At 31.1% G+C, this 20,271-nt stretch overlaps 2 protein-coding genes and 1 long non-coding RNA gene across 3 annotated transcripts; 1 reads left to right on the top strand and 2 right to left on the bottom strand.

Annotated features, from left to right (window-relative positions):
• Window positions 1-230: 230 nt before the first annotated feature.
• On the bottom strand, window positions 231-2,346 carry LOC107945903 (cytochrome P450 78A9). Its single transcript, XM_016880053.2, has 2 exons — window positions 1,259-2,346; window positions 231-1,178 (listed from the first exon to the last, which is right to left on the bottom strand). The coding sequence occupies exons 1-2, from the start codon at window positions 2,234-2,236 to the stop codon at window positions 555-557; spliced, it is 1,602 nt and encodes a 533-aa protein (XP_016735542.1). The 5' UTR covers window positions 2,237-2,346; the 3' UTR covers window positions 231-554.
• Window positions 2,347-15,981: 13,635 nt separating this feature from the next.
• Window positions 15,982-16,238, top strand: LOC107947532 (uncharacterized). The gene is made up of 2 exons (XR_001697157.2): window positions 15,982-16,069; window positions 16,196-16,238. It is a non-coding gene; the product is annotated as an uncharacterized lncRNA (long non-coding RNA).
• A 1,701-nt stretch (window positions 16,239-17,939) lies between these two features.
• Window positions 17,940-18,858, bottom strand: LOC107942883 (protein TILLER ANGLE CONTROL 1-like). Its single transcript, XM_016876618.1, has 3 exons — window positions 18,853-18,858; window positions 18,093-18,584; window positions 17,940-17,999 (listed from the first exon to the last, which is right to left on the bottom strand). Exons 1-3 carry the CDS (start codon window positions 18,856-18,858, stop codon window positions 17,940-17,942), a joined length of 558 nt encoding a protein of 185 aa, XP_016732107.1.
• Window positions 18,859-20,271: the final 1,413 nt, after the last annotated feature.

Genomic DNA, 20,271 nt, shown 5'->3' with positions numbered 1-20,271 from the left:
TTATTAAAGTCTACCCTAAAATGTAATATAAATCAATTATAGTTGTTATATGGGAGAAGTAAAGAAAGTTAAAAGTAGACGGATTAAATTGTAAAAATTCAAAGAGTACAAAAACAAAAAATGTAATTAGACAAAAGAAATATGTTGATAAAACAAACTTGTGAATTAAATTGTTAATGGGGAATATTTAAGGGAGGTTGGACCTAAAATATATTGTAGCATAAATTGACTTTTAAATTTATGATGAATTTCAACATCATATCTAGTATTATTAGCACGTGCTTTCAAGTAATTATATAATGGCTTTAACATTGTGGAACTATATATTTACACATCAATTTTATTTCTAAAACAAGAATCGATTAAAGCTTATTCCCACATCCATTCATGCATGCATCTTTTTTACCACGTTAGTGGAAATGATTAAGGCATGGGAACTTTGTATTATAGACTTCCATCACTTGTATTTACAGTACAGCGGTTAAGCAAAGATAAATTTTGTTTATGTCATTCTTCTCCGATACTGCACTGATCATTTCTTTATTGTGATAGGCTTAGGTTAACTTACGCCTAGGGCGAATTTTAACCTTCAAAGCATTTGCCATTTCACAAGATAGTTTTAGAACCTCTGATAAGTCAACGGAATTCTGATCCGACGGTAGCCATTCAAACTCATGCAAAAGGGTCGCCACCCAAAAGCTGACGGTGGTCAACCCCAAGTTCTTTCCGGGGCATGTTCGCCTACCCGACCCGAATGGAGCCAACCTAAGATCCGAACCCAGTACGGAAAACTCCACCTTACCCGTTTTAGCCACGAATCTATCGGGCACAAACACAGTCGGGTCTGCCCACTCTTGTGGGTCCCTTGCTATAGCCCACATGTTCACCATTGCCATGGTCCCTTTTGGCACATGATACCCATCAACGGTTGTATCAGTAATAGCTAAGCGAGCCCATGATAGTAACGGACCAGGTGGATGTAACCTTAGAACCTCCTTGATCACAGCCATTAGATAAATCAAGTTCATCACATCAGACTCATCAACGGCTCTTGATCTACCAACAACCTTATCAAGCTCATCATGAACCCTTGCTTGTACATCAGGGTGAACCACAATCCTAGCCAATATCCACTCAATCAACACTGCCACTGTATCAGTTCCCCTGAATATCATTTCCTACCAAAAAAAAAAGAATAATTATTAGAAGGGACTAAAATTGAAATGATCCCATTAACTTGCACTATTCGATAGCTTACCCACAGAACGGCGATCATGTCGGAATCGGATAATTTATCGGCACCTTGAAGAGACAGCAACACGTCGACCAAGTCACAAGCTTCCTCGTTAGTTCGAGCTCGGTGTTGGGCTATAATTCGACCGACAAAGCCACTAACTTTAGGTACAAGGTTCGAGCATCGAACCCTGATATTTTGAGGATCAAATTGTGCTAACCATGGCAAATGATCAGACCAATTCAATGTCCCCAACAAATCATACCCTTCATCAACCAAACCTCTAAGTTCATCAACTTCATTGTTATCACAATCCAACTTATATTTCCGACCAAATATCGACACCATCATGTTATTCAACGAAGCACGTTTCACCACTTCCCGTACGATGAAGCTTCGTTCATGGCCGTGACGACCGAATAAGTTCACCAGTTCATCAGCAATGAACCGTCTCTGTTCTTCGGAATTCTTTATTTGTTTAGGACAAAACAGGTGAGTAGCCGCAATTCTCCTCAGTGTTCGCCAATAGACACCATAAGGAGCAAACCCAATTGCTCTGTTAAACATCAACCTATAAGCCGATTCTTTCACCGGCCGATCAGCAAACACAGAGCTATTAAGAATCTCTTTAGCCACCTCCGGGTTACACGTAACGATAACACGGGTATCACCGAGGCTAAAAGCCATAAGTCTCTTGGCTTTACATGTTTCGGCTATGGTAGCAATCCGATGATGAGCTAAAGAGCTAGCCATCATGTTCATGCTACCGATTAAAGGCAACCCTCTTGGTCCTGGTATTGGCTTATTAGTGATAGTGATAGCACACTTTTTGAACCTATATTTGCCCCAAGCTGGACCACCAGGGTGAACCCAATACACTACGGTCATAACCAGCCAAGCTAAAGCTATGATCAAAATTGGCCATGCAGTGTTCTGTTGAGAAAAAGCTTTGCATTTAGATGCGAGGGCAAAGAGCCAAACACTCTCTATGTCACTTCCCATGGTGGTGTTGGGTGGCTTAGCTTATAAAAGTACTGCAATTGTTCAAACAAAGTGGAAGAGACTAGAAGAGCACACTGAAAAAGAACTGGGGGTTTTTTATTTTGGGGCGTAAAATGAATGCGTGTGTATGCTATTTATATAGGCGCCGTAGTGACTAGAAAGTAGGGTTAATTATAATATAAGTACCCAACGTATCGGTATTGTAATAATTAGGTCTTTTTCGCCTACATAGCTTTTAGTTTATGAGTTAAATGATAATTTGGATATCATATAAAGTGGTAAAAGTACCATGAAGGCTCTGTAGTAGGATTTAGATTATATTTTATCCTATTTTACTTGAAAAATGAGTAAACTAGTCTATTTATGTTAAATCAAAGAGAAAAAAAATCATTTCTGTTAAAAATTTCATCAATTTTTACTATTAAAAATTGGCGTAGCAAACGGAATAAACAGATGGTTACATGTGGCGTGCCTCGTGTACCTCATTCTAATGTACAGTGACCAATTTTTAACAATAGAAATAGATGAAATTTTTAACAGAGGGATCGGTTCGGTCTTTGATCTAATTACAAGGACTAATTTGAATAGAGGGAGCAAAATGCAATTTGACTTCTAATATGAGTACGTCCATGGTGTTTTTACTTATATAAAGCATATTTTAAACATGTGGTTCAAATGACATATGTGTATATCTACCGTATAAACAATTGAGATTTAATTAAAAAAACAATGCCATATACGTTAAGATGCCTATTTCTTTTTATTTTTATAACATACTAGATCCAAATCGGCCATGTTGTAATCGCACGCATTTATAATTTGACTTACGTATTTAAATATACTTCTTTTCAAAATTGGGTTGGGGTTTAACGCACAAGCTAACGGTTATACAACTTTTGAAAAATCAATCAGAATGTTTAAGTTAAGAGATTAATTTAAATTTTAGGTGATAGTATAAAGATATGTGATGCAATGAAACTTCAAAATATCTATTTAGAAAAATAATTTTACAACTAAGACATGAAAAACTCGAATATAATTAAATTCAAAAAAGATGGATTTGATAATGACCAAATTTTAAATTAAACTGGTGAGGTATGATTGTGGGGGGACACACAATGTAGGTCTAAGTCAGTCCATGAAAGTTGGATTGAACTTCACTCTTTGTTTATGAAAGCTTAATTAAATCTTAATTTCGAGTGTGAACGGACACTATTTTCTAAGCATGATCATGACACACCAATATAATTAGCAAAATTTAGTTAGGGAAGAGCGTATTTCCTCGTACAAATTAATAACAGAAACTATTTTATTATTTAAATAATAATAATTTTTTGAAAAAAGCTTTTTCCTTTCATTTTGGGAGGATGGGTAATTAGGAAATTCTTGAAATAATTATTATTTTGTTTAAAAAACTATAAAGAATGAGACGAGGTGCACGCGTGGACGTATGTTGTCGGGTGGGTAGCACATTTAAAATTTTTATATTAAGAAATAAAAATACATAAATTTCGAAAGTTGAATGAGTAAACAAACCATTAGCTGAATTACACGTATTTTCTATTACATTGCGTGCATCTGTTAGTTAAATGTTTTGAGAGAAGTTGATTTGGATTGTTTTGGGTTAAAAAAGTTTGTCTTTTTTTAATTTTAAAAATTTTAGATTTAACTCTTAATATTATTAAAATTGTTTTGTTCATTACAACATTATTTTTTTAGTTAGATAACTTTCAAGTGAGTATTTTTTATTTTAAAATGTCACGTCAATAAAATTAAAAAAAATAAAATTAATACTGTTAACATTTGAACTTGAATTTTAAAATTTAAAAAAAATTAAATTCTTAAAAGTAAAAATATGGTAATTAAATTCTAATTTTACGAAGAGTCTAGGGACTCATAAATTTTTTTATAAAACATAGATTTGTTGAGAAAATTTTAAATTTTAAATTATTGATTATTTTTTATTATTTGTTGTCAATTGAACACATTGGAAATTTGAATGTTATTGTTATGCGACTAATTTTGAATTTAAAATTAATTTCTCAAGGAAACGTGGGTTACTAGTGGATTGGATTATGTTGGGTCAAACTGGATCTAGTCTCTACTCTCTATATCTACTTGTCATTGTTTATATCTATATGAGAAAATAGTTTATTTTTGTGAGTTGATTTCTCGGGTTTTAGTTAGAGAGCTAAATCATTATTTTCCAACTGATCTAATTATTACAACTACTCAAGTAGTAACCTCAAATTACGATATAAATCACTCTCTACTATGTTTCCCCCAAAATCATAATGACCACTTGTTTTACTCACAAAAATTAGTGCTCTTTCTCACGTGTTTTTTTAACTAACAAGTCGAAAATATGTAAGAATTTTGAGCTTGCTAAGTTACATATCAATTACAATCAAATTCCCACCAAAGTACCCTTTCAGACTGTTATGATATTATCCTCAATAAAGGCTAAAATAAATGTTGAGATCTTTAAGATATTCTTCAGTTAGTCCAATCCAATCTCTATAAAATAGAGAGTACAATTTGCTTGATATGGTTGAAGTCCGATCCTTTGTGATTTGTTTTTACATTAGATCAACATCAAAGTTGAGCCACAAACACTTCCAGAACACACAAGTCGAGAGTCCAAATAAATTTAGCTCAAAGAATCAAAAGATTGTCAACCGCAAATATCGCAAGTTATGATTTTCAGATCAATTACCTCTCAAGTTGCAACTGTTGTTGTAGCTGGAACCATAATTGTTCCAAAACTATGTCTATAATATGCTTAAAATCTTTGATTAAGTTGGTATAACAAGTTAACTAGATATCAATTTTATTAGAAAATGATTAAAAACTTATTATTTTTACAAAGTAATAAAAATTATTATAAGAGTATTTTTATATAATTTTTTTATAAACATATTTTTTTACATAAATAAATTTTATCCACATCGTAGATATGCAATAGTCTAGTTATTACATATAAACCATATGACAGATAACAAGATAAAAATCGAATTAAAAATTGGAATAAAAGACAGAATAGGACTTAAATGTATGAAAAGTAGGGGTTTAAAATTCAAATCCTCAAATCGCGTAATAAAAAATAATTATTATTTGCTTAAACTGGATAAATATTAATGAGTGGATTGAATTTCAATTTAGTTGGTATCGTTAATATTTTAGAAGATGTGGGTTCAAAGGCTTTTAAATACATAATATTCTGGACTCTTTAAAAATAATTATTTATAAATTAGCTCCTAAATTAATTTTAATTTTCAGATTGATCCTTAGATTTTTTTTTGTCTTAAACTATCAATTCTTTCCCATTTTATCCAAAAGATGTATGTGACTAACAAGAATATGCCATATGTCAATTTTTTGCTTGATACTGGTTACTGGAGTAAATTGGGATGAAATTGATCGTTTGGGACTACTCTTGTCAAAAAGAAAATTAATGATCAATTTGAAAATTGAGGAATTTAGGGGGTCAATTGACTAATAAAGCCCTTATGAATTGTAAAAAAAAGTACAAGTTCCCGGTAACAATTTGATCCTAAGCTTGTTGTTGTTGTTTTTTTTTAAAAATTTTTCATAACATCCGAATAATTATAATCATAATCAATTATGATAATGTATAATTAAATTAAAAATCAAAATATATCCGTATTTAGGGTAAAACGAATTTGGATATGACCCATGTAGTGTAAGACTTAAAACCCATGCATGATTTGCACAAGATAATATAATCAAATCCTGATAATATCTCGATGGGATAACACATGTTGAATTAAAATTGTTTTTGAAGGTAGAACTACGTGTCAGTTTGCATTAAATTTTTTATTTGAGTTGCCTTTTTATGAATCAAAAAGTTGTCTCTTAATTTTGTAGCACACTTTGAAACGTATCATTTTAAGTACAAGAGCTCAAATTATGATTATTTAGTGAAAGCTTTTAAATCAGATTGAACTTAGTTTTAATATTTAATTTTGATTATTTGAATAAAACACATAACATCTTAATCAAATATTACATGAAAAGAAAAAGAAACAAAAACATAATTTGAAGCTTGACATACGATTTTTAAGAATCCCTTATCTTAACACTTTCGAAAAAGTTTCACCCTTACATAAACCCTAATTTGAGCATTTAGCGTTATTCTTACGACAATTATTATTGTTGATTAATATGTTGAAGCAAGTAATTTCCAAAAACAGAACCTTAAACATGGGAATATATAAAGCAATTCATAGAGTAGTTTTTAAGCATGATTATGGGGGAATAACAATTCAAAGATCTGAAAAAAGAAGCTTCATATCACCCACCAAACCTCCTTTGAATATAATAAAGTGAAGACCAAAACCCAAATCATATATACCTATTCTTCTTGTTCCCCTCATAGGTGATCAAAAGGGAAAAGAAGAAGAAGCAATAACATGTCTTTTTGGGTTGGTTTGAGATGAATTACATTTAACTTATTATTATGATTTCTATCTATTGGGTTGGAACCCATAATTTTACTTGAAAGATATCAAATTTTTTAACACTGTAACCTATAATTTTTATTTTATGTAACTAAATTATTTGGCGCATTTGCGAATCAACTTATGATCAATCTCTTCAATTAGGAGGACGTTTTGAGGGAATCAAAAGTATGGGCATAACTAGCATTGATGTCATGTAATGTTTCTAGATCAAAGGCATTTTAATTATTCCTTTTCTTTTGTCTTTGTTTTTTAGTGGGTCTAATTATGCTCTCAATTTTTGTACCCTTTCAATACTTTAAATTTAATTTCAAAGGCTTAATTTTTTTACTTCTATGATTAAAATACTAGTAATTAATTTTCATTAAATTTGAATCAAACAAGTAAAAGGACTTTAATTTTATTCAAATTCAGTGAAACAGTAGCAACTAACGTTGTTATCATTCTTTACCTACTCAAAGCATCATGTGGAAAATTAAATTATGCCAAATTAACTTATATAGAGCCGTGGTTAAAACTCTTTTAACACGGTTTAAACCCCCTAATGTTATATAAAAAAATAATTTCTTAATTTTAACCTCTCAAAATTTTAAAAATTTATCTCTCTAAACAAAGTTTCTTTGAATTCTTTTTAAAATTAAAAAATATAAATTAATTTAATTTTTAAAAAAAAAAATTATAATTTAAATTTAACCCCTTAAAGTGAATTTTTAAATGTACTTTATTCGTAGAGAATTGAAAGTGGTACATATAAATCACCAATCAAATAATATTAAAGGGCAACCAAGCGAAACACTCAAAAAGTGTTTCAACTTTCCATAGTTTTCTCTTTTCTGTGCTTTCGTCCTTTAGTGTGGAAAAAACTTGCTAATTAGTTGTTTAAAATTAGACTAAAAAATTTGTTTAATCAAATAATTATCTGCATTCTTGGTTTTAATGTTGTGGTCAAACATGAGATTATGTTTGCAATTACATCATCTTTGCAATATAGATTTTGTACCATCTCAGTCCAAATTAGTCTGCATTAAGACTATGTCTTCATTTTTATATCCTCTTTTTGACCAAAAAAAAAACAAGGCATAATTGCAAAAAGAACCCTCAACGTTTGGGGCTTTTGGTTTTGTGTCCTTGACCTTTTTATATTTTGATTGACACCATCAACATTACGATTTTTTAAGAAACCAATCCTGTTTTAATGGTCAACGTGAGTTGACCATTAATCAAATTGTAGGACGTTGACCGTTAATCAAATTGTAGGTCAATATAATAGCCCATGTGGCATGCCACATAAGCACACGACGTCATAAATGACGTAATCTATTTAACAAAATAGATGTCACAATTTGATTAACGGTCAACTCACATTGACCATTAAAATTGGGTTGACCGTTAAAACTGGGCTGATTTCTTAAAAAATCATAATGTTGGCGGTGTCAATCAAAAAATAAAAAGGTCAAGGGTACAAAATCAAAAGCCCTCAAACGTTGAGGTTTTTTTTTTACAATTATGCCAAAAAATAAAACAAAACAAAGCATAAACTCTTTGGGAATTGGGTTTACCAACTTGGGTTTGATCCTACATGAAATCAACACTAAACCTTTTTAGTTGAAATGAAAAAGTACCCATAACTTAGAATTTTAAAAATTAAACGCGTGATTGTTCTGGTGATTGATATTCAATCGTAGAATTTATCTAAGTTTGAGTTTCAAAAGGAGTAAGTAATTTAGATAACTCCCTTTAAACGCATAATACGTAGAATATGAGAATGTATGTCGGTATGTAAGTATTAACCCTTTAATTATAAAAAAACTTAATTTGCATTAAAAATATTCATATATTAGTGGGATAGTTAAGGCCTAACCCACTTTGGGGAAGGTGTAAAGATTCTTGACTTTGATATATTTATATAAATAAATATTTTTCAATTTTGAATCTTTGAATGATGGAAGAATATGTTCAGCTTTGAATCCATGGTACTTTTAAGAGCCACATACATGCTTTATGGATCATATCACATTTTCCATTGCCATTTGCTCTTAGCTTTTGACTGAGAAAAGTTGAACAACTTGGATTTGCTTTCCATATGAAATATCTATTAAAAAACTCCCAACTCACTCTCTCTGTTGTTATTTGTATCTATCAATCAATATTTTCATATTTGTTAATATGGGAAACTTTTTATTATGTCCTTTAAATGTCAAGTTTTCTCTCCAAATTATAAGCAAAAACCCTTACATTTTCTTTGAACGTAATTGGAGAATCGTTTTATCTTTAAGAATTTAATTATCTCAACTTAAAAAATTTTAAAAAGTGAAATCCATAATTGTTGAAGAGTGATTGCACATAAAGAATGATTTAGAACACCTTTAGATACAAAGAGACTTATATTTCGTTGTCCATTTAAAGATAACCTTCAACCCAATACGTAGTACGTCATGCATCTAAGGTCTCACTTGGTCTAGCTAATCAAGTGCTCTCTCGAAGTGTTACCTTGCTCATGGATCTTCTATATGCTACAAAACATGGGTTCCAACCATCACATGTACAAAGCTTTTTAGCAATGTCGCACTCGCTCTTCAACCGACGTCCCTAAACTTTCTTCAAAATTGAGTTTAAAACTTTGAAGGTGTATTGGTTCTTCAATGATACTTAAAAAACACTTTTATATTAAAAGTATAATGACAAATTCAACCCTTAATTTTTTTTTTGTCAATTTAGCGTTTATTATTATTTTAGTTAAATTTGGTCCTCAATCTTTTAAAAAGAGTCAAATTTGACCATCATCCTTTAAAAAAAAGTCAAATTTCTGCGTTTTCAATAGAAATACTGACTAAAATGTTAAATTTTAAACATGACAGCGCGCATGGCAATTCATGTGCATTTCATGCTATTTTTATGTGTTTTTATATATTTATTAATTTTTTGAATAATTTTATAATTTTTAAATTATTTGTTAACATGTCATATAAGACAAATGGTGTCATGTCAGTATGAAGTACACATAAGCTACCACGCTAATATCATTAACAAAAATAATGTTTTAGTCAGTATTTCCATAAAAAACGATTTAATTTTTTTGAAAGAGTAATTTCTAAATTAAGCTACAAATTGACAAAAATATAGGCATTGAGGATTAAAATTTTCATTATACATATATTAAAATAGCATATTATATATATATGAATTTGACCACTAAGTTGATGACAAAAGGCTTGTAAGTTGGTCCCATTTGGATATTGGACCAACATTTTGACATAAAAAATCTATATCTATCTAAAAGATCATACATGAACTTGTCAACATAAAAATAAGAGGAAACAAAAATGGGGATATATTAAAATAGCATAAACAAATAAAGCTTTCTTCACTTTGAACACCCATAGCTAGATTTGTATCTTTGAATTTTTTATTTTTTTTTTAAAAAAAACCCCAAATTTAGGTAAGAAATTTTGTGTTCATATTCCTTCTTAATCAAAGATTTGATTCCAGACAGAACTTTTTTTCTTCTTTTTTTTTTAGACCATAATTTCATACACCTGAAGCAATTTGCATGCTTTGTATTGGTAGCCCATGCACATCATACACATATAGATCTCTTTTTAGCAATATATAATATTATTAAGTAGATGAAGAATATGTACTGTCTTTTGTGTCTATATATAATCTTAATTATGTGTTTTTATTAATAAATTATTAAAATTGGTTGGTGCTGAACAACTCAGTTGCAGTTCCATAAATCTTACACCAGACATAGCATATGCTTTGAATTCTTGCTTCTTTGAGTCACTATTTAAAAAAATTCAAATAATATAATTGGTATATAATTATTATTTTATTTAAAGAGTTTTAGGTGAAAAAGGATAGAGATTATCCATATTATCATGATCTATGTTGGATTAACAAATTTTATCTATTAAAATACAGAATAATTCGATTTCTACGATGTTCGTAACAAATAAAAGTAGAAGATTTTAGTTTTTGTTCAAAAACACTTTTGAGAAACAATGATAAACTAAGCCTTGAAACGCATGGATTAAATTTTGATGATGATGTTTGCTTCTTCTTTTTTTTTTCTTCTTTTTAACATGTTAGATCCATGTTGTTGATGTTATAAGTATACGCATAACCCGAGCTTGCATTTAACACCCATACTGACATTAGACTGATAGGACTTGGTTGATACAATATTCATACATTGAAGATTGAGTTAGAGGTGTTCATGGGTTAAGCCAAGCACGATATTAACACACTTTTTATTTGCCTAAGCTCAACCCAACCCTGTCCCAAATATGGGCCTAAAATTTGCTCATGCTCGTCCATATTTGTATATAGCTAATCCAAGTCCAGTTTAGGTCCACCCATATTAATTTTTAAAAAATATATATTTCATTTTTATTTTAATGATTAAATTTTTATATATAGTCATCTTAACATGTTTTTTTTGTTTGTTTATGTTATAGTAGTATAACTGTAAATTTAATTTTTATGTAATATAAATTACACAATATATAAAAATAATAAATATAAAATATTTCAAACTAAATAAAAGGTGAGGCAAGCCTTACTATAAACTTATGAATTTAATCGGATTAATTAACTGTTTGTTTATGGTTTAATCCACCAAAGACCTGTTACCCATGTAGGCTTGAACCCAGTTAATTAATGAAGTCCAAAATACACACCATAGCTGAAACTTTCAGTCAAATTAATACTCATCCTGGATCCCGAAAAATTAATCATCAAATAACAAAAGAAAAAAGAAAATGACATGGTTACAAAATTTCTCACATACATGAAAAATAGCTTGGATTGAATTAACATCGTCCCTTCGCCCATAATGAAAACAATAAAACATAAAATTATTTAAAGCACAAGACGAGAAAACAATTAATTTCCAGCTGCACAAGGTCATCATCATCATCAACTCGTAGCTCAAGCTGTAGCAGCAGCACCTGCAACAACAATGGTGAAATAGTTAATATCAAATTCATATATGTGTATATATATTGGTACTAATTTAATTACTTAGTGAAGAATGTGATATTCATTAATGGTGGTTAAAGGATAGTGAGAATTTCGTCCCTACCAATTACGAATGGCAGCAGACGTAGTAGCCATGTGAGGGGGATTATTATGGGGCCTTGTGGTAGGATTTAACTCGGTGTTATTATTAACTTTTTTTCTGAAGGAGTTAAATCACTCTCTAGTGTCCGAATTTGGCAACTACTTTTATATTAGGATTTAAATTTTTTTTTTCAAGTGATATTTTCTTGAAAACCCGAAAGTTCAAGTCTTAATATAGGAACAATTACTAAGTTCAAGAACTAACTTGAACCAAAAATAAAATAAGTCCCAATACGAAAATTATTGTCAAATTCAAGTCTCAAATAGTGATTTAACCCTTTTAAAGTTTGCAATCACTACACCAAAATAGGCTTTTAGCGGCGTTTGAATTAAAAACGCCACTAAAAATCAAGCATTAGCGGCGCTTTTACAAAAACGCAGCTAAAGCTCGAGCATTAGCGGCGAATTTTGGAAAACGCCGCCAAAAATAAGCATTAGCGGCATTTTTCAAAAAGCGCCGCAAAAAACCTAAGCGGAATTTTTGGGGCATTTAGCGGCATTTTTGAAAAAGCGCCGCTAATGCTCTGACCTTTAGCGGCGTTTTTGATAAAGCGCCGCTAATGCTCTTGCCTTTAGCGGCGTTTCTGGAAAAAGCGCCGCTAATGCTGACCTTTAGTGGCGTTTTTGAAAAAGCGCCGCTAATAATAAAATCTATAACCATTTCAATTGTCTCATTCTTTGATATATTCTCAAGTAATGTTTCAATTATATTTTTATTATAAGTGGAAAAATTAATATTTCGTTGTATTTATTATATATTGGTCAAATTTACATTTAAATGATAACAAATAATATTGTTTAATACAAAATGTTTTTATTAAAGAGAAGTCCTAACTCCTAACTATTTATTATTATTTTTCAATCACAGTTTATTTAAACTACTTTACTAGAAAAATATATTAAATTATGAGTAAAATAAAATATCATAAAACTTAAATTGTTGTGTTGTAAATAATAAAAAATAGAATAATTTTTTATAAGAATAATAGATTTTGATAGTTCGACTAAATTAATCAAAGAAAGTAATATAAAACACCAAATATCGCGATAAATAATATTATATATTGATAATTTTATTACCAAAAATAATTTTATATTTAGTTAATCAAACATGAACACAACAATGACTTAATAGTACCTACTCAAGAGTAAGAACTGAAAATGAATGAAAAGGGACAAATGAGGTTGTTACTTGGTCTAATACCCACTAGAAATTAATACTAGGTTTTTTAGGCTAAGAAAGGGTTATAGGAAAATATTATAAATATTGAAATTCGAATAAAATTTATTAAATATTGAATTTTAGAAAATAATTAAGTGAAGTTGGGATTCAATTTAGCTAGTAGAGTCGGTGGGGTTAGTTGGACGATTTGCTCCCGAAAAGAAAAAGTTGTTTGTTTTTCTTGATAACAAAAAGTGTTGGCTGGCTCTCGAGTCTAAAGCCGAATGCTGCTTCAGGCGGTATAGTGGTAGTGGTGGACAGGTAGGTTTAATTTATTTGAATAGCCCAATTGCAAAAGAAAGCAAATATCTTATATTTTCAATCATTAATCGAATTACGTTGGGTACTTCGTTAGGGTGGGTGAGTGGCGAGTGCTGAGGTCCAGGGTTGGGAAAACAAAATGAGCAGAGCAGGGTTTGCATTTGGATTTGGGTCGGGTTAGTGGATAATGATGAATAAATATCATCATAATGTTTATTATTTTAAGATTACAGTTTTGAGTTCAGGGTTTAGGTTTAGGGCTTGGGGATTGGGATTTAAGGTTTAGAGTTTACATTTTAGTGTTAATATGAGTTTAGTGTTTACAGCTTATAAGATAATGATCAAATTTACTGTTTTAGGGCTTGATGTTTAATCTAAACCATTTTATATTTAAAAATGCTTTTATATTTAAAAATATTTAATCTAAACCATTTGATATATTTAAATATTAGATTTAAAAAAATTGATAAATAAATAAAAAAAAGTAACATATTGATATGAATAGGCAACTAAAATAGTTCTTCAAATTAATGCTTTTATATTTAAAAATATTTAATCTAAACCATTTGATATATTTAAATATTAGATTTAAAAAAAACATTGATAAATAAATAAAAAAAGTAACATATTGATATGAATAGGCAACTATCTATTTTAGATAAGACCAAATTATAACAAATAAAAATAAAATACAAAAACTAAAATCATTCCACGTCGAACATCTAGCAAAATAATAGTTATATTTTAGTTAGAAAAAAAATCTCTAATAAAATGGAGATTAGATCAGAAAAGAATAATTTAAAATCTTGATTAACGTCTCAATCTTTAATAGAAATTTGATATGTGAGAGATTGATTGTTTATATTGGATAATTCTAAGTTAATAATTAATTACAATCATTTAATCATTTATTTTCTTATTAAAATATATGATATTTATTTTGAGAATACTTAGCTTTTTTAATAAAAATCCAATTTATAAAAAATAGTAATAATAAATGTTTTATAAAATTACTTAACTAATAAATTTTAGCAAAAAAAATTTAGCAGATCAAAACAGCATCATTTTATTTAAAATAAAATAATTTTTTGTGACGTTTTTGTGAAAAACGCCGCAAAAGATAAGCAATAGCGGCGTTTTTATAAAAAACGCCAGAAAATTATTTTATTTTAAAAAAAATCAGTTTTATCCCAAATTTCCCCCCTCAAAACCCCTAAAATTTCCCCCTAAAATCGGTATCCTCAAAACACCTAATTCTTACTGAGCAACCCCTAAAATCACGCCTTCTTTGGGTTGTTTTTTTCTTTGGTTTTTCCTCAGATTTTTCTCCCATTTCTTAAATTTCATCGCCTCCTCCTCCTCCTTCTTCTTCTTCTTCTTTTTATATCTTTCTTTCCTTCTTGTTTATATATAGAGAACTGAAGCCAGTTCCGGGTTTGCCTTAAACCACAATAAAAATGGCTTCTTCACTCTTTTTTCCATGCCCCAATATCTTTTTTTTTGAAACAATCCAGCAAACCCAAACTCATAAGGGTTTTTTGTCTCTTCCTCCAACTTCAAATTTCAACTCCAAATATTGCAGGCATTTGAAGAGTTATCGCAGTGTGGAACCAAGGATGGAGGGCTTCCGTTGGATAAATTCTGTGATGCTTGTTCTTTGGTTTCTGTTCTTTTTAACTCCCTCGGTCTCGCCTTCAAATTCGCGGAGATGGAGTACGTCGCCAAGGTTTATTTGATTTCCCCCCTCTCTATTTCGAACCAATCACTGATAATCTATAACTGAAATGAAACCCATCCTTTACTAACCTATATATATATGATCTCAAGATTGAAAAATACATTTTAACTTATCATAGATGCTATGTTTTGATTTAGCATTCTTGTTTATCATGTAAAGAAATTGTCTGAAATTGTAATAGCAAAAATTGGAATTTTTTTTATTGTTGTCTACATTTTACTTGTGAATTGTGATTGCAATGGTTTACCTTCCTTTAGTGTTAAATCTACTTGGCCTATTGGAATGTTCAATGGTTTATTTAGCCCTTGTACTCAGCAATATTACTTCTTAATAAAGCACAGTAAAGAGAAGTTTGAAGACTTGAAATTTTATAGGAATTTATTATATAAGTTTTATTTAATTTCTAGGTTTTCTTAGGGTTACATGTGTTTTCTGTTTATCTCACGTTTTATGGTGTAGCTTATAAGTACTTCTATTATTTCTGATTTTGGTAGCTTTGGATCAAGAAATTATTGAAATTTGGAGTTTTGAACTTGAAATTTCCTAACCCTTGTATCCTTTATAGTTGTTTGACTTCTTGTATCCTTTTAGAGGCGGAATAGATGTGCATACGAGTGAAAAAGGTATTGCCTTAGTTCTTTTTGAGTTTACTAGATTAGACTGATATTTTCGAAAATGGGTACTGCTGGACAATCTCTTTAATTGGACCCCCACTTTTTAACTTACCCTCTTATTTATTTTTTTTATCTTTTTAATTGTTAACATGTAAAAGGAGTCTAAATTACCTGGGAACACTTTATGAAAATGGCTATATATTGGTTATTTTAATCATGTAATATTTCAATACTTGTTTATTGATAATTGTACTGTATGACTGTATACTTGTTTATTGATAGTTGTAATTCAATTGATGATTTATTGATTTTTTAAAAATATTTTGTAGGCAAGGTTCAGGTAGTGCTTGTCGGAGTTTGTTTGGTGGATTCGTTAAGTGGATTATGGGAAAAGTAAGTTCTTTCTGTTTGTGTTGTACGGTTCATTTCTGCATGTATTTAACAGTTCATCTTTCATCAGAAAGGGTAGTACCTTTGAGTAACCAATTCTTATATTTTCTTCTTTTTTAATACCTCTAGGAGGATGATGGAAGTGATAGTCTTGCAGTTCAACTAGTAGATGAAAAACACAGGGAAGATCTCTTCATCATTATTGTTTTGGTGAGTATTTTCTCCAATCCTCATGTTCTACATTTTTCCAACTATAGGTTTATAGTTGCTACTCTGCAGGGAGATAATTTTTTCCCCACAAGAACATGAAATATATTTACGATTAGATTTTGCAAGATTCTGTCTTAATTAATCTGCATCATTTCTCGTGGTTTGGTATTATTGATTGCTAAGAGAATGACTTGTAAGAGAGGTGCAGAGGGATAGAGCTGCAGAGCTTTTGGGTTTGCGTGCATGCAATTTTCAGCCACGACACTCAAGCAAACTTGGAAATGAGTTTCAGGTGTTCACAAACTATGACCCTGGAGAGAGATTAGGAGGATGGAAGCAAGAAAAATAGGTGCCTTTTTCTTGCTATCGTTTGCTAGGAATATTTTCTCATGGATGAGCTTCATGCAACCTAATTTTTATCCATTATCAAGGCATTTCCAACACTTACCCTTGGAAAAATTAACCAGCCTTTCTGCTAATTTTCCCAGAGAAAATATGAAAACATGTAGATGAGAAAACTTCCAAGCAAGTTCATCCTCATATTATGCATTTTGGTCTACTTTTTTAAACTAGTGCAATTTTCCTCACTTGTGTAGATTTCGTAATACATAAAACTATTTAAGGTTGTCTAAAGTTGTACTGACACATGCCTACTCATTGACATTTTGAAATGTAATTAGGAAGTTGTTTATGTATTACGAAATCTACACAAGTGAGGAAAATTGCACTAGTTTAAAAAAGTAGACCAAAATGCGTAATATGTGGATGAACTTGCTTGGAAGTTTTCTCATCTACATGTTTTCATATTTTCTCTGGGAAAATTAGTAGAAAGGCTGGTTAATTTTTCCAAGGGTAAGTGTTGGAAATGCCTTGATAATGGATAAAAATTAGGTTGTCTAAAGGTCATGGTCTTTAGCGGCGTTTGTTTAAAAAAGCGCTGCTAAAGGTCATGGTCTTTAGCGACGTTTGTATAAAGCACCGCTAAAGGTCTTGGTCTTTAGCGGCGTTTGTGGGAAAGCGCCGCTAAAAGTCTTGGTCTTTAGCGGCGTTTGTGGGAAAGCGCTGTTAAAGGTCTTGGTTTTTAGCGGCGTTTGTGGAAAAGCGCCGCTAAAGGTCTTGTTCTTTAGCGGCGTTTGTTTCTAAAACCACCGCTAAAGTTAGCAACGCTGTCATTAGCGGCATTTTTTGCGGCACTTTAGTGGCGCTAAAGGCCTAAAAAAGTGCCGCTAAAAGCCTATTTTGGTGTAGTGAATAAAAACTTGATCTAACCATGGAGGCATGGAGTACGTACAAACAAGAGCTAGTTGCAAACCCTTCACATATAATACAACAAGAAGAAAATGGTAGGTATACGTCACAGAATGTAAGGTCGGAGATTGAAGATGGTTCACACGATGTGCTGAGAGCCACTAGTGATGGTTTTTGAGAATTTTGTAGAGCACAAAAGGGAATGAAAAGTTTCCGAGAGAGTATTGACAAAGTACTAAAATAACAGTGGTGTCTTAACCCTCTTTTGAGAATTCTCCTAAATAGATTGGTGGTAGCATCATGGAGCGCTCTTAGTAAAGGTTTTGCTAACAGGGGCTAAAATGTTAGTAAAATTATATATACCTTGAGATTGAAGCAAAGAAACGAATTCACAAGCTTCATGTTTCTTGCAACATTACCCTCTTTTGCCTTCAACCTCTGGATGGATCTTCCTTTTCAACATTCTCCTCATCATCTAATAAACCAAAATATAAAAAGAAAAAAAAAACCCAATTTGTTTAATCAACTTACTAATTAAAGCTTTGTTTATGGTTTCATGGCCACTCACTTTGTGTAACATTCTGATAGGACCTGAACCTTCTTCTACTTGAGGAACCAGTTTCGTAGCCAAAAAAACGCCCTGCTTTGTTCCAACAATGGCTTTTTTGCCACAATTCAGTTCCATTTCAAGACCGCTCGGCGAGTCTGTGGAGAAGAGCTCTGCCAATGTGGTTCTTCTCTGATTCCCAGACTGGCACTTAATTTCACAAACTGGCATTGCCTCGTCCTTAAAACCGTGGTCCAAAGCACCGAACATCAGCCGATTCACTTTTTCATTACCATCATCAAAATGAACATCACCATCATCGTTATTGCCGACACCATCCTCGAAACATCGTGGTTCTTCCCCGTGCTCGTCATCGTTTTCGTAATCTTTTTGTCCACCTGATTCCAAAGGGTCGAAACCGAGGGTGCCAATTGTTAGAATGCCATCAAGCACATCAACCAGAGCTACTTGCTCGATTACAATGGCATCATCGGTATTCTTAACATTTGGAGCCTACCCATCTGCACAAAATACCAAAGTTCTCTCATGATCATCCAATGTGATAATGTAGAATTATTATGAAAATAAACAAGCATTAATATATAAATACTTGGACCGTTATTATATATATATAGGAATTGAACCTTTGAAGATGGTATGATTGAATCTCCTATGCACCCAGTTGAAGATCTATTATGTAAAATTTAACATTAAAAACACAAAAATTCAGAGGAAATATACTCATTAGAAAGGAAATAATTTATGGATATGTTGTAATTACCTTCATTTTTTTTCAGACAAGCTTTTGTTTGGTGAGAAAAATCAATGCAATGGGCAAAGTGTCAATAGAAAATGTAGTGAGTGAAGGGGGGACTGGCTGGGAATGTTTTGTAGAGGAAACTATAGTAAAAAAGCAAAGGGTCTAGTTCTTGTTCTTGTTGCTGCCTTGAAACCTATAAGGGTTCAATCTTTCATCTCCCACCATGGCCGACGCTTTGGATTCCTTTTAAACCATATCTGATTTCAAAGGGACATACATATGATATGCCTCTATCTAGCTACCTTGGTGGGTCACCTAAGGTCCCTCCGGTAAGGGTTTATCAGCAAAAAAGAGTACTTCTATTCACTTCATTTGAAAAAAGAATATAAATTAATTTGTTCTCGTTTTCAGGGGGAAAAGACTAATAATTTGAGCACTTTTTAATTTGTCTATGAATACATATATTCTCTCATTATTGTAGAGCAAACAACACAATCGTTTGCTTTATAATTATAGGTGGCCACAATACAAGTTTGAAGAAATAAGGACCATAAGTTCCTTAGAGCTTTTACTTTAAACACGTTACATATCTGTTATCTTTAGAGCACATGCATTCGAATCTTGAAGAAATAACCATATCCCTTTTGGCTCATATTTGCTTAGGGATTTTAGTAGGTTCCACTAATTCCACTAATTGGAAACATTGTGAGGTTTTTTTTTTGTCTATTTGGGTGTTGAGGGGAGGTTGGACTCGTTTGAAGAGAAGTCTGTAAAGTGTCGAGCCCAATATTAGACTTGAAGTGTCTGTATTCAGTTTGGATTTTGTATCGCAACTCCATCAAGAGTCTCGAAGGGTTCACAGACCCTTCTTACCCAAAAATGCCATATAAGGGCATGGTATATGTAATGACCTGATAGTCAGGGGTGTAATGACTCGATAGTCACGGGTGTCTAAAAGTGCATTTTCGAGACTCTGTTACCGTAAATTGGACTCGTAAATATTTAGCTAGTTGTGTGGTTAATTAGGTTTTTGTTAGGTGAATTTATATGAATTAAGAGAAATTAGGTATAAGGACTAAATTGCATAAATGGTGAAAGTTGAATTATAGATTAAATAAAAATTAAAGAGACTAAATAAGAATTATGCCATTGCTTATAAATGAGTCCGCATAAGATATTTATAAAAGTTAAAGTTAAAATATATATTATAATATTATATCTTAATTATTAACTATATATTATATTATATTATATTATATTATATTATATTATATTATATTATATTATATTATATTATATTATATTATATTATAATAAGTAAATATAATAAATAAAAGAAACAAAAAGAAATAGAAAGAAACATAATAGAAATTAAACAGGGAGAAAAAGAAAGAAAAGAAAAAAGGGAAAGAAAGAAAGGAGAAATTAGAGTTTCAAAGT

This window comes from Gossypium hirsutum, chromosome D12, assembly GCF_007990345.1.
Source record: "Gossypium hirsutum isolate 1008001.06 chromosome D12, Gossypium_hirsutum_v2.1, whole genome shotgun sequence".
Classification (NCBI taxonomy): Eukaryota; Viridiplantae; Streptophyta; class Magnoliopsida; order Malvales; family Malvaceae; genus Gossypium; species Gossypium hirsutum.
Note: the sequence above shows the minus strand (reverse complement) of the source record. Positions and strands in the feature narration are given on the sequence as shown.

Excerpts from the sequence above, each read along its gene's own strand:
- LOC107945903 (XM_016880053.2), bottom strand. The coding sequence starts at position 2,236 with ATGGGAAGTGACATAGAGAGTGTTTGGCTCTTTGCCCTCGCATCTAAA. Across the intron at positions 1,179-1,258 it reads ACATGATCGCCGTTCTGTGG|GAAATGATATTCAGGGGAAC; the intron begins GTAAGCTATCGA and ends TTTTTTTGGTAG.
- LOC107942883 (XM_016876618.1), bottom strand. Across the intron at positions 18,000-18,092 it reads CTATCAGAATGTTACACAAA|ATGATGAGGAGAATGTTGAA; the intron begins GTGAGTGGCCAT and ends TTGGTTTATTAG.